Below are 16333 nucleotides of genomic sequence, written 5' to 3' on the forward strand. Positions count from 1 at the left end.
TTCTCCGTCTCTCCGTGTCTCGCTTTTTTCTCTGTCTCACTCTGTGTCTCGCTTTTTTCTCAGTCTCACTCTGTGTCTCGCTTTTTTCTCAGTCTCTTTCTGTGTCTCGCTTTTTTCTCCTTCTCTCTCTCTGTTTGTTTGTCTGCATTACTTTTTCAGTTTCTGTAGTCTACTTAATCTGCCAATGTAAACAATGTCAAAAAACTCAAAAAAAGTTATGATTTTGTGATAAAACGCCACAATAACAGAACATACAGCATCAAGAAGAATAAATCCAGTTTTTTTATGATGCTCATAATTATACAATCTCTCTCTCTCTCTCTCTCTCTCTCTCTCTCTCTTCCTCCCTCTCTCTCTCTCTCTCTCTCTCTCTCTCTCTCTCTCTCTCTCTCTCTCTCTCTCTCTTTTCTCCCTTTCTCTCTCTCTCTCTCTCTCTCTCTCTCTCTCTCTCTTTCCTCCCTCCCTCTCTCTCTCTCTCTCTCTCTCTCTCTCTCCCTCTCTCTCTCTTTTCTCCCTCTCTTTCTCTATTCTCTCTCTCTCTCTCTCTCTCTCTCTCTCTCTCTCTCTCTCTCTCTCTCTCTCTCTCTCTTCTCTTCTCCCCCCCCCCCCTTTCTCTCCTGTCACCTTTCCTCATATCACGCACCAGCACTCAGCCATAAGACGACTTCCTGACTGACTGAAGCCTGGAAGATTAAACTACGTTTCCACTGCAGCTGCTGTTAAACGCATCGATACCCATCGCATCATCAGACGCTTCCTTCCGTCTGATTACAGAAAAACTGAGATCAGAATAAAGCACCATTCTGTTCCTAATAATAAAAGATGTGATGCCATCCGTTTACCTGAAAAGTCCTCCGGTTTTTTACGTTTTACAATTCTACATCGTCCCACGGCAGCGTTTCCTCCTTGTGGAGGTGATGAGGGTCTTAAACAGACGTCATGATGAGGTTCCATGGAGAGGGCAGACAAGCACCAATCGTAAATGTTGTGATTTTAATCATGATCTCTGGTCTCATTTGGAGTTTCACATGTTCTCCATTTCTATGTGAGCGTTCTCCGGGTTCTTGGGCTTCCTCCCACCTCCCAGAAGCAAACCAGTGGGTGGATTATCTACTCTAACTTCCTCTAGGTGTGAATAGATCTGTAAATATATGAGTAAATAGGTGTGTGAATAGGTTAGCCTCGTACAGGTGTCTCATCCCTGGTGTATTCCTGTCTCAATCCCAGTGTTCCCAGAATAAACTCCAGATCCACCCTGATCCTGACCAGGATAATGAACGGAAAACCGATGGAAGCTTCTTTGGTAGAGGTTGTGGGGAAAGGAAGCAGTAAGGAACTGGAGAGGGCAACATAATCATCTTAGAGATGCAAGACAGTAAACAAAATGATTGGGGATGAAAGCTATTTTATATGATATGAGGTTGGTGGTGTTTAACCTCAGAACACTGAGGACTTCAAGAGGACTGACGACAGAAAGAGGATGGTTGAGGATCAGATGAATAATGAAATACATAAATATCTATTAAAAACAGATATGAATGATAAACTGTATATAATAAATCACAGCACTAACACCAATTCGGATTGAAGAAACCGAGATGCCATTATTTAAGAGGCTGAACGCGCGCGTGCGTGTGTGTGCGCGTGTGTGTGTTGCAATTTGGTCAGATTTAAATTGTATTACAAAATATTGTATAATCTTTAAGGATTTGATCAGATCGCGGCCTCATTTTTAATATAAATTAATACAAAGCCGTTTGGAGGAATGGACTGTTCGGGTGTTGAAGCGGATCTCGGCGCATTTTCTGCGCTCTGAGCATCGCACTGTTGCGCAAAAGCCTCGGCTCACTTCCCAAAGAGAACCCGATCCCGAAATGCGCAATTAGGAACCACTGACATACCCAGATCCATGGCTCAACACGTCATGCCATTCCTTTACATCACATCCTTCCCATTCCCAATTCCATTCCCATTCCCAAGCCTGGGAATTATCATCATTATCCACCCCAAACACTCTTACCATGCACCGAGTACACACTGCGGACTCCCCGCAATCCTGTAGACGCGTAAACACACGGGAAAACGCACGACGCGCTTCAGGGGCGCCCGCGCACGCACACACACACACACACACACACACACACACACACACACACACACACACACACACACACACACATATGAGACTCTCATATACCTCAATTAATGCATTAAAACAGGTAGGTTTCTTCTTACCTGGCTTTCTTCTTTATTATTCACCATTCATGTTTCGGCAGTGCTGATGGATGGAGGATCTCAGAGAGAGAGAGAGAGAGAGAGAGAGAGAGAGAGAGAGAGAGAGAGAGAGAGAGAGAGAGAGAGAGAGAGAGAGAGAGAGAGAGAGAGAGAGAGAGAGAGAGAGAGAGAGAGAGAGAGAGAGAGAGAGAGAGAGGAGCGCACTGGATGAAGGAGAGCTGATTGAGACGCAGGGAGCAGAGCGGCTTTCTACACACACACACACACACACACACACACACACACACACACACACAAGAGCGCTCTAATTCGGGTGCGTCTCAAATAGTCTTCTAGTGAACTTCATCTTAATTCTAATGGAAATAAAGACGCTTTTCTATTGGCTGAAATCGGTCACATGGTCCCGCGTCGCTCACGTGACCGCTACTAAGCGTCAGAGGTTCCCAAAGATTAATTTGTAAAATGATTTCGCAATCTATTCTTTTGTTTTCTCTATTTTATTATACAATCATTGCTTGCAACACCGGACTCATCGTGTACACAAAGTGCTGGGATGTACAGACTTTTCACGTCAGGGTAGAGAACGTCGTCGCCATAGTACTGATTTCAGATAAAAAATTCACACCAGCTATTCTACATACATCTGCTCAGTGGGATCACCAACGATCTCTGCTACGTCCTTCAAATGTTAATATTTCAGTTATATCTCTACACACGCTTAGCGGTCGTATATTATTTTTCTTGCATTTAAAGGGAGCGAAAGCTCATAATGACACAGCAATGTATTTATTTTTGGTGCTATACGCTGATATACAGCAGTTACATGGACATGACACACAACAGACTGTGTTCTGCGTTTATAATGAATTATCGGTGCATTTGCTAAAACAAGCATGCAGAATAGTTAATTATTTATCAGAATAAGTTCAGTATTTAAACTCTTTTACTCTATTAAATGAAGCGGTATGTTAAATAAGGTATGAAAGAAACAAACATAACACTGAAAAGATTATGGGAATTATATACAGAATTTAGCTCAAGATTTGCAAAGGTCTGGAAAACTGATGTTTAGAAAACACTGGTGATTAACAGTCATACTGCTAATTTATTACTAATTAATATAATAATTTTAAAAGTGTGTTTTTCATCTGAAGTCATTTTTCTCATTGGTTGCTCACTTTATAGTACCACACTGTTTTTACATTTATAGCTATAATTATATTATATACTCCTTTTAACACACACAAACACACACACACACACACACACACACACACACACACACACACACACACACACACACACATTGCAGTATGACATTATTGAGCTGTTATTTCCTTTCTTATTTTCCCAAACTGTTAGTAAAAAGAAAACTTCTGTGTTTCCGACATTTTGTAATTATTTAATTAATTGTATTGTGGTTTAATAATTAAATTAATTAAGTAAATAATCAAAGGATTTTCTCTCCTTTTAGAGAAACGCACAAAAAATGGCCGATTGTGAATCTTGTGTTCAGAACCCGGAAGTAGGTGTCGGTTTGAGACGCGTCCCGGCGCTGAGTTCAGTCCGGTGATGTACAAAACCCGGAGCGGAACCTGAACCTGAACTGAGTATTAATGATACAGCTTCAGACAATCAAATGCTGAAAGGAATGAGAGAGCTGGAGACTTGATAAATACAGAGGACCAAGAAACATTCTTCTTCTGGAACTTTTTCTATAAAATAAAATCTTTCAATATCCCCACTAGTGCTACTACAATCACTGCACAAATCCATATTATGGTGTGAAACACTCAGTTAATTAAATGAAGGTCAGTCAGTCTGGAACGTCTCAAGAACTTTAAATGTATTGTCAAGCAGAGTCTCCAAAACCAAGAAGCAATATGATTAAAGGCTCTCATGAGGACCGTCCCATGAAAGAAAGACAGACCAAGAGCTACCTCTGCTGCAGAGGAAAAGTTATTTAGCATTGCCAGCCTCAGAAACCACCGAGTTACAAAAATGCAGATTAGCAAACATAAATCAACATTCACTGTTCAGAGGAGATTGTGAGTCAGGTCTTCATGGTCAAATTGCAGCAAATAAACCATTTCTTTGGAAAAACAACATGCAGAAGAGACTTGCTTGGGCCAAGAAACACAAGGAATGGAGATTAGATCAGAGGAAAACTGTTTTAAGATTTTTGGTTCTAATCGCCGTGTCTTTGTTAGATGTGCAGAGGGTGAATGGACGGTTCCTGAATGTGTGGTTCCCACTGTGAAGCATGGAGGAGGAGTTGTGATGATCTGGAGGTACTTTCTTGGTGACACTGTTGGTAATTTAATCTAAATTGAGGACACACTTAACCAGCATGGCGACCACAGCATCCTGCAGCCACATACAGCCATTACATCCGGTTTGCATTTAGTGAGAACATTGTTTGTTTTCCATCAGAAGAACAACCCTGAACACACCTCTAGGTTCTGTATTTTGTTCAAGAAGAAGAGTGATAGAGCGCTGCATCAGATCTTTATAATCACATCATCTAAATCCAGGTGAGATGGTTTGGGATGCGTTGGACTGGAGAGTGAAGGGAAATCAGCCAGTAAACATTCCACACCTCTAAAAACTCATCAAGATTGTTGGTGGTGTGTCAAAACTTTTGACTGGTACTGTACGTTCTTCTGTAAGAACCAAAAATTACATTTGGACTCAGAACTTCTTCAGGACAGAAGATTTTATGCTTTATGCTTTACTCATAAGTTCTATGATGGTTTGAAAAATAAAAATAAAAAAATCAGGTTAGATGCAAGTTAATAGTCCATGAACTGTGATTTCAACAAAACTGTTTTTATTTATTTTTATGATTATAATAATAGAAGTTTTGTGTTCATCTTTTCTGCTTCCTGACATCGAGAAGAAAAACGCACTTCAGGAGGTAAGTGTAGCTCTGAGCCGCTTTCCTGCTGCTGATTTCCTGCACAAGTCGCATCATATACAGAAAAGTCAATAAAATGCAGAACAAGAACTTTAGAAGATCTCATTCAAGCAACTGATCATCCACATCCTACAGATTTATCTGCATTTAAATGTCGTCATAAAAAAACCTACAATTTTTCCGTGTGTTTCATTTCTCCTGCACTTTTATGCAGTTTGCTGGAACTGGTGAACTGGTAGCTGTGAAACTGTGTGAGCTGCATGTGTTCACCTCGAAGCTCAGTAAAGATGCAAACGTCAGACACTGACTGACTGAGGGACCACACTGCAGTTAAAAAGTGCTTCATGCATTTTATTTTTCTGACACGGTGGTACAACAGGTTGGTTTACTGAGCTCAAATTAAACTCTCTCTTCTTCATGGGATTCTTCAGAGATTTTACAGTTTTATTCCAACTCCCAAAAACATACTAGTAAACTAATTACTCCAAATTGGAACTCAGTGTAAACTGATCCAGCCAATGTTTGGAAATGAATGAAAGCGTGAATAGATTTTTCATGTAGAAAACCTGGTGGGTGCTGTTCCAGACCTCAACCACTAGATTGCAGCAAAATATAAAAAATTGTTGGAACAGATACAGGCGATCATGTCCACGCAACGTGACACGCGCATGTAATTCCCTATATTAGCATTTAAACAGGAATACATGTAATAATAATAATTATAATAATAATAATAATAATAATAATAATAATAATAATAATAATAATAATAATGCAATAATTCCCCTTCATCTTTTCCTTATTTTGATCAGTAAAGTGTACCTGTCTATTGCATTACTTATTTTTACAATGACATATTTATAACTACATTTATTTAAAATCATGATACTGTATAAGTGTATTTATGCTCGTTTTCTCTCGAGGGACTTTTCCTTTCAGTCACCTCGTCCCTCTCTCCTCCTTTTTCATCCCTCTCTCATCTCTTTCTCTCTTTCACTCTCTAAAAAATAAAAACTATATGAAAAACACCTGAATGAGCTTCACACAAACCAGCCGACTTTAATAAATAAAAGCATCCAATTAAAAAAATCAATTAACTAATTCGTTTGATCATTTGATTATTTAGAATTCTTTTTTTTTTCCCGGTGAATTTTAAAGTTCCTGCTCGGATTATGATCAACCAACTCACCCAACACACACTTGCGTGGAACTGAATTGTGAAATGGTTTGGAGGTTCGGTTTGTGTGAGTCGGAGCGAAGGAGAAGCTCCTCTGGGTTTATTCTTCTAATCTCAAAAACTTTCCTGATCTACAGAAACAGATAAAAGCCTCTTGCTGTAAACCAGCGTCTCTCTGCGTTATAAAGTAAGAGTAGATTTTTTTGTTTCCTGAAGTTCTGCTCCTTCCTTGATGGATAGAACCGAGCTCTGAGAACATCATCCATTCTGGAGATAAAGCAATACAAATCCACACGACATCATCATCATCATAAACAGTGACAGCAGGTCTCTGGTGAGGATGTGCCCTGTTCACATGAAGTTCTGCAGATGTTCATCATCACTGACTACCGTGGGGCTACCGGGACTCGTGAAATGAGTCGGTTCATTTAGTGGTGAATCGATTCTTAAGTACAAGGGGGTGTTGTATAATTATGATGAAGTGTTGTATCAGTGTGTTCAGGTGCATGGATGATGAATTATGACTGTGTGATGTAAATGTGTCTAACTCGAACCTGCAATCTACATTATATTCTGTCCGAATCGTTTGTTCAAAAAAGTCGACTCTGTGAAATGATCCGTAGTAGGCATCACTCCGGTGTACTGAGTGATCGTGCCGGTTTGACCCAACCTCCTCCTTCTGTGTGCCAAACCCTCTGATGGGCATGTTCACGTGTCAAACAGGTTTCATACACTGATATAAAAGCTGGAGGCTCATCAGCTCCTCACACTGACTCTCAGCATTTCGGCTCTGAGGAACATCCAGAGGTCCAACTTCTCAACTGTTACAAGAGAAAACTCAAAGCAAGCATGTCTCACGGGTGGGGATACGGCCCTGCTGATGGTAAGACCCGATATATTTAATGCCCTTTTAAAAAATATCTATCTATCTATCTATCTATCTATCTATCTATCTATCTATCTATCTATCTATCTATCTATCTATCTATCTATCTATCTATCTATCTATCTATCTATCTATCTATCTATCTATTATTATTATTATTATTATATTAACTAAAGACATTTATTCCCTAAATCCTGAAATTAAATAAACCCCAACCTCACCGATATGAATAATGATTTCACATCTCATCGTCTTTCCATCACATCGGAAAAACAGTATATTTCCTTCGCCATTAAAAAAAAAAAATTCCCAGGTCAACTTGTTTGTGTGAAGCGATCATGCAAAAAAAAAAAAAAAACTCTCCCAATAAAAGTGCATTCTAATGGAATGCATATTGTTCTGCATCCATGAGATTCTCGATTGCACATAAAATTGCACATGCATTTCAAACATGTTTACTTCTAAACGCATACCTATCTAAATAAATAAACGTTTTTTGTGTCCCTTGTGCAGGTCCTGACAAATGGGTGGAACACTTCCCTATCGCTGATGGAGACAGACAGTCTCCCATTGATATCATCACGAGCCAGGCCCTTTACGACTCGACTCTCAAGCCACTCAAGCTTCACTACGACTCGGTCTTGTCTCAAGACATCCTGAACAATGGCCATTCATTCCAAGTGAACTACCTGGACCAGCCAGGCAGCAAAGGTTAGTGAACCCGTCGCTCGCTTACGTCATAGTGCAACAAATCAGTATCAGATTCATTTTAATTTCAGTAACTTTATCTGTGAAGAAGAAAACATTTTGGTGGTTAAAACTCTGGATTACTAATCAGGAGGTTGGTGGTTCTTCAAAAAAGAACATAAAAGTGTTGTATGTTTGATATAGTGGGGGGAGTGGTGGCTCCAGCGGTTAAGGCGCTGGGTTACCGATCGGAAGGTCAGGGGTTCAAGCCCCGGTATCGCCAAGCTGCCACTCTTGGGCCCTTGAGCAAGGCCCTTAACCCTCTATGCTCCAGGGGACCCTTAAGAGAAAAATAAATCAAGGACCGTGACGTTGTAGCGACGTGGGGCCGCCTTCCCGTGGGCTCACCACCTGCAGGAGGGACCGTAAGGGACCGGTGCTGAGAGGATTGGGCAGCAGTCGAAGGCGGGGGCCTTGACAGCCCGATCCCTGGACACGGAGAAGTGTCTGGGGAATCTGCTTAGACTGCTGCCCCCGCGACCCGAATTACGGAGAAGCGGGAGAAGATGAAATGAAATGTTTGATATAGATCACATTCTTTCCTAATCTTCTTCAGTAACTCGATACTATTTCATACTGTTTAGCACCTTCTTTTATTTTTCAATTATATTCCATTTATATTCATTATTCTTGTTATCTGAAGCAGTCTCTAGCAAAAGAATTTCCTTCCAGATGAAAAAAGTTCTATATTCTCCTCTGAAACATTTAAAATTCTTATGGCTCGAGTAGGCGTTCTCAAATCTGGTCATCATGTGGCTCTCGGCGTTTACGTTCTCAGTGTTTATTGCAGCCACACCGCTCATTTGTGGAGTGTCAGTCGAGAGTTGGAAATAAAACACGGTTGGATGTTGTGTCTGAAGTTGATGCTTTATAGGAGGCGTGTCACTGCAGGGGAAAAGAGTGTGTTGTGTCTCTTGAGGAAGTCGAAGCCATGCTGGCGTACTTTTCTGTGTTGATCTGTTTTGGGTTCACCCTTACAGAAAATCTCAGGAGGTGTGATCACTGTACCTGATCACCTTTTACAAGTTCTGATGTTTAGTGTCAGGCTCTTGACCTGTACAAGATTTTATAATTGCAGGAATGAGTAGAAGTGTGTGTGTGTGTGTGTGTGTTTAGATCTGACCGGTGGGCCTGTCACTGGCGCCTACAGACTGAAGCAGTTCCACTGCCACTGGGGCGTGGGTGACCTCGAAGGGTCCGAGCACACAATCAATGGCCACAAGTTCCCCTGTGAGGTAACACAATGTCCAATTCAACAAACTCTGACCACACCCACTCTTCCTTTTGTGTAATTTGACCACTCCCACCCTCTCCAGAGGATACTTTGACCACTCCCACTATTTACTGTAGATATTCTGACCACTTCCATTTTCTACTGTAGATACTCTGACCACTCCCACTCTCTCCAGAGGATTCTCTAACCACTCCCACTCTCTCTAATGGATACAATAACCACTCCCACTTTCTTCAAATGATACTTTGATCACACCCACTCTTTACTGTACATACTTTGACCTATGGTAACAGTAAACCTGAGAACTTTTCTTCAAAAATAACAGCTGTAGATTTTAATCTGCCTCATCTTCTTTCACTATGAGTCATACCACCACAACTGGCACCAACTTCAACAAGTTCTCACCATATTTTTTTTATATATCTCTTCAGCTTGTTTTTTTGTTTATTTCAGCTCCATCTGGTGCACTGGAACACCAAGTATGAAAGTTTTGAAGAGGCTGTGAACAAATCTGATGGCCTGGCAGTTGTTGGCATTTTTCTGAAGGTCAAAACCACATCTCAGATGATTCTCCTGAGATTTATACAATCATATCTGTCACATTTAACATTTCCTTCTCTTTTCATCTCAGATTGGTCCTGCCAATCCAAAACTGCAGAAGGTTCTGGATAAATTCAATGCCATCAAAGCAAAGGTGATTCTCCATTAATTCCTTATTTTATTTATTTTGTTTTATGTTTCATAAATAAAAATTTTTATTTTTTGTTTACTCCTAATTTGTCTTATTTTCCCACAGGGTCAGCAGACCACATTTCCAAACTTCCACCCCAAGTCCTTGTTGCCCTTCACTCTGAATTTCTGGACTTATGAAGGTTCTCTCACCACACCACCTTTGTACGAGAGTGTCACCTGGATCGTTCTGAAAGATCCGATTAGCATCAGCCCTGCTCAGGTACGCAGTTCATTCAGCCAGGGAATAAATTACGCCAAAACCTCTAGCAATGCAAACTGATGGCATACGCAGAAATAGTTTTAAAAAATTTTAAAGTGTTAAAATGTGTGGCTGTATTATAAACTAATTAGAATTTCTAACTTGCAATCTGCCGAGATCTTCAGTTGGTTCAGTTTATTAAATGTTTTTTTGTCATATAGCTTGAATTTAAGCTAGTTTAATCTACAAGCTTTACCAAAACCTTTTAAATATTAGCATGTTAGATTAAAACATGTCTCAAATATTGAAATAAATGCTAACTAATGAGCAAATGCAAATCGTTAGAATTTGTGTGAAATTATCTAAAATGTTCAAGACGCTATTGTAAGGAACGCAACGTCATTCGTAATAGATCCGCCTCGAAATATCTAGTGCTGCGATTTATTTGACAATGCATTGGTTCATATGTACATGGTTAGTATAATTATTTACACACCGTGCACGAGTAGCGACGAAGTGCACGTCAGTGTTTTGAAAAAAAAAACAAAGGCAACAGGGACGGCTCTGTGCCTGGTGTTTGGCAAGATTAAATAATCTAAAGTAAGTAAAGTCGCCTGGAGAACGGTTTATTAATTAACAGAGGTTAAACAGGACGCTGAAACGTTTTGTGCCAAAACCATCTCTCAGACCAACAGATCAACTGGTAGCACAGGTTTTTCTGTCACTTAGGAACTCTCACATCTCTGGTTGAGGCGTCCTACAGCGTGTTTCCAAAAATAACCTTTAATTTGTATGTAAGGTAATTTTTGCATGTTTAAATATAGTGTATAGTGAGTGTAGCGTGTTGGTGAAGGAGATTGCTGAGCTCTGTAGCTCACACAGGAAGTAAGTAGGATGCATTTGGTGCAAACAGGAAGTGGGCACAACTTTGCAACTTTCCATTATTCGGTCACATACACAGGGTTAAATAAAGGTTCATATGCTGTATGAAAGTGTGTGTGTGTGTGTGTGTGTGTGTGTGTGTGTGTGTGTGAAAGCTAACAAGGCTAGAGAAACATGACTTGTAACATTACAACCCGTCATATAGTGCCTAATGCCTGTACGTGTATTATATTTACATCTGAGGGCTTTTATATGAAGCTTTTACATCATTAACTCTTTATATTTTCTGGTATCTCTTTCTCCAGATGTCGAAGTTCCGCAGTCTGTTGTTCAGCTCAGAGGGAGAACCAGCTCGTCCGATGTGTAATAACTACAGACCCCCTCAGCCCTTAAATGGACGCAAAGTTCGTGCCAGCTTTAGGCACGCCTCCTGAACGCATCTCAGCCAATCAAAACAGTCCTTTTCTATTTTTTTTTTATTTTTTTATTTTATTTTTTAAGACTGTCCCTGTCTGACACAAATACTTTTTAAAAATAAAGAGATTTTATTGTCATTGTAGTGACAACAAAATTTCTTATGTTTATTCTTCGAAGGTTCATTTGAATAATTGACTCAAATTGAACAAACGCTTGAAAAAATGAACTGAAATGAGCCGATTGTCACATCTGAATAAAATAAAATGCTATGGATTAGTCTTTTCTTGCAGGTGCACGTTAAACAGAAGACCGTTTTTGTATTAATTATTAACATTTTAGTTTGTAAATTGTAAAATTTCAGCTGTGCAAACCTTCCACACGTTAGATAAAAGCGAATACTCAACATTCCTGTTTTAGTTTCTTCTCTCCTGCTGTTAGCTTCACATTTCTGTGTTAAATGTTCAGGGTTCGGATCCCAGTAAAGAAGAAATCTTCTAATAAAGCTCTTTTCAACATGGATGACATTTTTCCCAGATATAGTACATAAAGAAGAATTGTTTCTAAAAGATTTTTGCAAAGATAAAAAATCTTGTTTTACGAGTGTTGAACGCTTGAAGGTAATAAAGTAATATAATAAAACATTAAACGAGTGAATTGTTTTTTGTTCGCAGTGTGATTCAAAACCGTGAGATTAAAAAACCACAACAATCTGAATGAATCATTAGTTCCTCAATGACACAATTTGACCTCAGTGACATGTATTTATGTTTTTGTTACATGACTCACTAATACTTTTAGACTCATCTTTAGTCATCTGTAATCTGGATTGTAAGATTAGCTGCTGATTACGAAATGGGAATCATCCCTCAGGGAATCAGCATCAAACAATGAACAGACACGCCAGAATCAGCTCGTCTGAATCAGTTCAAATGAATCGTTTGCATTAAGTAAACTTTGTAAATAATAAAAAAGAATACAAAAAAGCAAAATGTTTAAAAATATCAAAACAATTAATTTAAATAACATCGTTTACTTTTGACCAAATGACTCAGTTGCTGTATTTGAATTATTCAATGACACCAAATGACTCGTTCGAACGAGTCTTAATCGACTCAGATGAAAATCAGTTCAGTTTGAATTCTGGACTAAAATTAAATATTAGAAAATGCTTTGAATAACTAGAAGACAACTTTGTCTAAATAAATCAGTAGTTGTGTTAGAATTTACCAGAGGCCATTTCACCTTCATTAGCATTGTTTGTTTATGTGCTACAGAGCGCGAGATTATGAAAGAAGCTTTCATTGTCTGTTGGTACACATTTCAGGGATTCACCATGTGCCTACTTCTCATTAAGGCATTAACACATGGCTTGTGCAGGGTGTGTGTGTGTGTGTGTGTCTTTGTGGTGTTTGTTCTTTTTGAGATCTCTGGCAGCATTGCTCACTCTGAGCATGAATAGATTTAGTCAGATTCTGTTATGACGACATGAGACACAACGAGAACACAGGCCTAAAAAAGTGTGGAAAATGTGAGGTGGATCCTCCATGGACTTGTTTGTCCTGTAGGTCTCACAGATGCTTAATCAGATTGAGATCTGTGGAATTTGGAGGCCAAGTCAACACTTTGAACTCTTTGCCATGTTCTTTAAACTGATAGTGAGCAGTGTGTTGCAAGTCAAGAAGCTTTTAATGTCATTTCAACCATATATATCTGACGCATCACTCAGTGAAATGAAACAATGAAACCTGTTGTATATCGCACACTGTGGTGTGTTAAAAAACGTAAAGTGAACAGTAACAAAAAAATGTAAACAGTGTGGATATGCAGGGATTATCATCTTGTTGAAAGACAACACTACCATTAGAAAACACTGTTATCATGATTGGGTGGAACGTGTTATTCTGTTGTAACAGCTGGTATGTAGCATCAAAGCAGCATTCACATGCACACCAATAACCAGCAGAACATCACCCATAGCATCATGCTGCCTCTGCCATGATGCTATATCTTCTCCAGGAAAGCTATGCCCTCACACGGCTGCCTAGATGATGTAAAATTAAAAGGATGATTCATCAGACCAGGCCTCCTTCTTCCATTCTGAAGCTAATATGTCCATTGTAGGAGCTTCGGATGGTGTAAAGGCTCAGCATGGCTCTCTGAAAGCTTCATATGCATCAAGCTCTGATGCTCTGTGTATTCTGATTCCTTTTCAATAGAGCCAGCATCAATTATTTTAGCGTTTTCTGCTACAGAAGCACTTCTCTGAAAATGAACCAGACAGTCTAGCTTTCTATCCTCACATCAAATCGACTCGAGTGCCCCTGACCCTGTCTTGGGTTCACCGGTTGTCCTTCCTTGTAGCAATAGGTAACCCATGAATACCAGAATAAACCCCAGAAGACCTGCTGTTTTGGAGACGCTCTGACACAGTCGTCTAGACATCACAATATTGTCCTTTTAAAACTCATTTAAATCCTTATACTTAGCCATTTTTCCTGCCTCCACAACATAACCACGAGAACAGACTCTTTACTTGCTGCCTTATATAAATAATATAAATCCCACCCCTGGACAGGTGCCTGTGTAATGGGATATTCAGTGTTGTTCACGTCACCCATCACTGGTTTTAACGTTATGGCTGATTGGTGAAGCACATGAGCAGCACTGAGATGTCACTCTTTTTTTTCTGTGTCTGTATGTTTTTTTTTTATCCTAAAAAGTCTCTCATTCAGGTTTCCATGCAAGAAAGAATGTGTAATTAAATTCCTCCTACACTGCAGGCGAGTGCAATCAGTCTAAATGTGCATCTCTCTCAGAGTGTCTGGTTACGGAGGAGAGAAATTAGAATGCAAACAGATGAGAAGGGGAGGAGTGACGATCAAAAGAGCTGCAGAAAGACAAGAGGCTGAGACATGAGCTGAGAATGAAGGAGACAAATCATTCATTATATAAACAACAACAACAACAACAACAACAATAATAATAATAACAATAATAATAATAGTGTAGCTCCTTTCACGCTGAAATGGATCTAAAAGTGGTCCAAGAGAATCTGAGTATTCATTCAACAAATGTTTCATCAAGTTTTGAGCAGCATGTATAGATCTATGAGTTGTCCTTTTAATTAATAAAACAGGGGGCGGAGTTATTTTCATGGCTAGCAAAACTAATTAATGAAGTAAAAAAAACAAAAACAAAGCAGATCCAACAATACTTCAGATAATTTAAAAGATTCTCAATCATCTTATGAATTATTTTGTCTGGTCACAGTTTTGAAGAATTTTTTAAAAAGTATTTTATATATATATATATATATATATATATATATATATATATATATATATATATATATATATATATATATATATATATATATATAATGTCAATTAAACATTTTGTCAAAGTTGATGTTAGAAGCAGGAAAAATGGCCGAGCGGATTTAAATGAGTTTGACAAATTGTGACGTCTAGACGCCTGGGTCAGAGCATCTTCAAAACTGCGGCTCTTGTGGGATGCTCCTGGGCTCCATATCTCCTTAGTGCATAGTAAGTTTATTCCACAATATCGTACTGAAAGCACAACAGGGAGCATGTTCAGGAAACAAAACTTCTTCCTGCAATTAGGAAACTCTTCTGTTCAGATACTGTTTGTGTAATTAGTCTATCTGTGGTTTAATGTGCATCAGAGACAAAATAAAAATAAAAAACATAACAACGCTCAAATGTGAAGTAAAAAGAGTAGAAAACATTTGAGGTAAATGCATGTGCGAAAAGTTATGGTAATTATGTAAACCAATATGCTGTGTGTGTGTGTGTGTGTGTGTGTGTGTGTGTGTGTGTGTGTGTGTGTGTGTGTGTGTGTGTGTGTGAGAGAGAGAGTCCAGGAAATTATCACAATGTGTGTACTCTATAGTTTTAGAGATGCTTTCAGGTGATGCTGATGCGGTTAGCAAAGGGAAAGTAGGTAGACATTCCATTCTGGGGAATAAAAACCCTTCACTTGCACAGTGGAACATTGAAACACACACACACACACACACACACACACACACACACACACACACACACACACACACACACACACAAACCTTAAACCTCTAGCAAACATATTATCGTTATCTGACAACTGATAAGAAGGGTAGTTCTGTTCATTTTACATGAAACGAAAGCATTGTATCTGTTTCGCATGTTCAGGCTTGAACGCTAGCTAGCATAAAGGCGACTAGCCGTAAAGCTCGGGTACTGAGTTTCTCACAATGACAGCACAATTTTAAGCTGTTGAATTTATGCAAGTCTCAGATGTTTCTCTAAGTTGTGTTGGGTATAGACAGGTCACAGTTTCTGGGGAAATAATTTAAAGAAAATCTCTATAAACACTGAATAGTAAGACATTCAAGCAGTTGCGGTTAGTGAAAATAAAATGTTGCTGGGCCGGTAGGGAGGATGTAGGCTAAGCAGAAGCTGGGTCAGACACACAGTAATGTTTCTATATTTTGTGCAGAAGGTCGTACAGAAGCTAGCAGAACAGCGAGCGAGTCTGGAGGCTGTGTGCTGACTGATAAGAAAGCTGATAGGAGCTGGGTGTGTAACTCAGAGTGAACAACTACACAACACCCAGTGCACAAACACACACGGATCCTTCTTTAAATAATGCCCTGCTACAATTAGAGTCCTGCTGAACAAACATCTCGACTGAAACGTAGTCAGCTGTGGACTGAACACATATCAGGTGTAGAACAAACTAATGCAGATATAATGGTCAAAGGTATCATGGCTCACTTAAATTAATTTCTTTGAATTAATGAAATAATTTAAATAAATTGAAAATGTATCTATACAATATATTGTTAAAGGTTTGTGGACACCCGATTAATAGATTTATATTTGCTTTTTGAACGTCCCATTTCA

The 16333-nt window shown here is 39.2% G+C and overlaps 2 protein-coding genes across 6 annotated transcripts in view; one reads left to right on the forward strand and one right to left on the reverse strand.

Moving 5' to 3' along the window:
* The window catches only part of dlgap1a (discs, large homolog-associated protein 1a), a 63956-nt gene extending 61446 nt beyond the window's left edge, over positions 1–2510 (reverse strand). Inside the window, exon 1 of one of the 4 annotated variants that reach the window (XM_083525607.1) lies at positions 2236–2510. The gene's annotated coding sequence lies outside the window, so the exon portion shown is untranslated. Of the gene's footprint in view, positions 1–2020; positions 2147–2235 lie in introns of those variants that run through there. The other 3 variants (XM_083525605.1, XM_083525608.1, XM_083525606.1) reach the window with 3 other exon arrangements.
* A 3841-nt stretch (positions 2511–6351) lies between these two features.
* On the forward strand, positions 6352–12067 carry cahz (carbonic anhydrase). 2 transcript variants are annotated; one of them, XR_014530880.1, is made up of 8 exons: positions 6352–7212; positions 7729–7926; positions 9079–9197; positions 9650–9742; positions 9828–9890; positions 9993–10148; positions 11315–11588; positions 11967–12067. XR_014530880.1 is itself a non-coding variant. In XM_083526100.1 (7 exons), the coding sequence occupies exons 1-7, from the start codon at positions 7179–7181 to the stop codon at positions 11441–11443; spliced, it is 792 nt and encodes a 263-aa protein (XP_083382226.1). In that variant the 5' UTR covers positions 6352–7178; the 3' UTR covers positions 11444–12067. The 2 variants fall into 2 exon arrangements, 1 of the variants encoding a protein (XP_083382226.1); XM_083526100.1 differs by having other exon boundaries at positions 11315–12067.
* Positions 12068–16333: the final 4266 nt, after the last annotated feature.

The sequence above is a fragment of the Silurus aristotelis genome, assembly GCF_946808225.1.
Source record: "Silurus aristotelis genome assembly, chromosome: 22".
In the NCBI taxonomy this organism is placed as follows: domain Eukaryota; kingdom Metazoa; phylum Chordata; class Actinopteri; order Siluriformes; family Siluridae; genus Silurus; species Silurus aristotelis.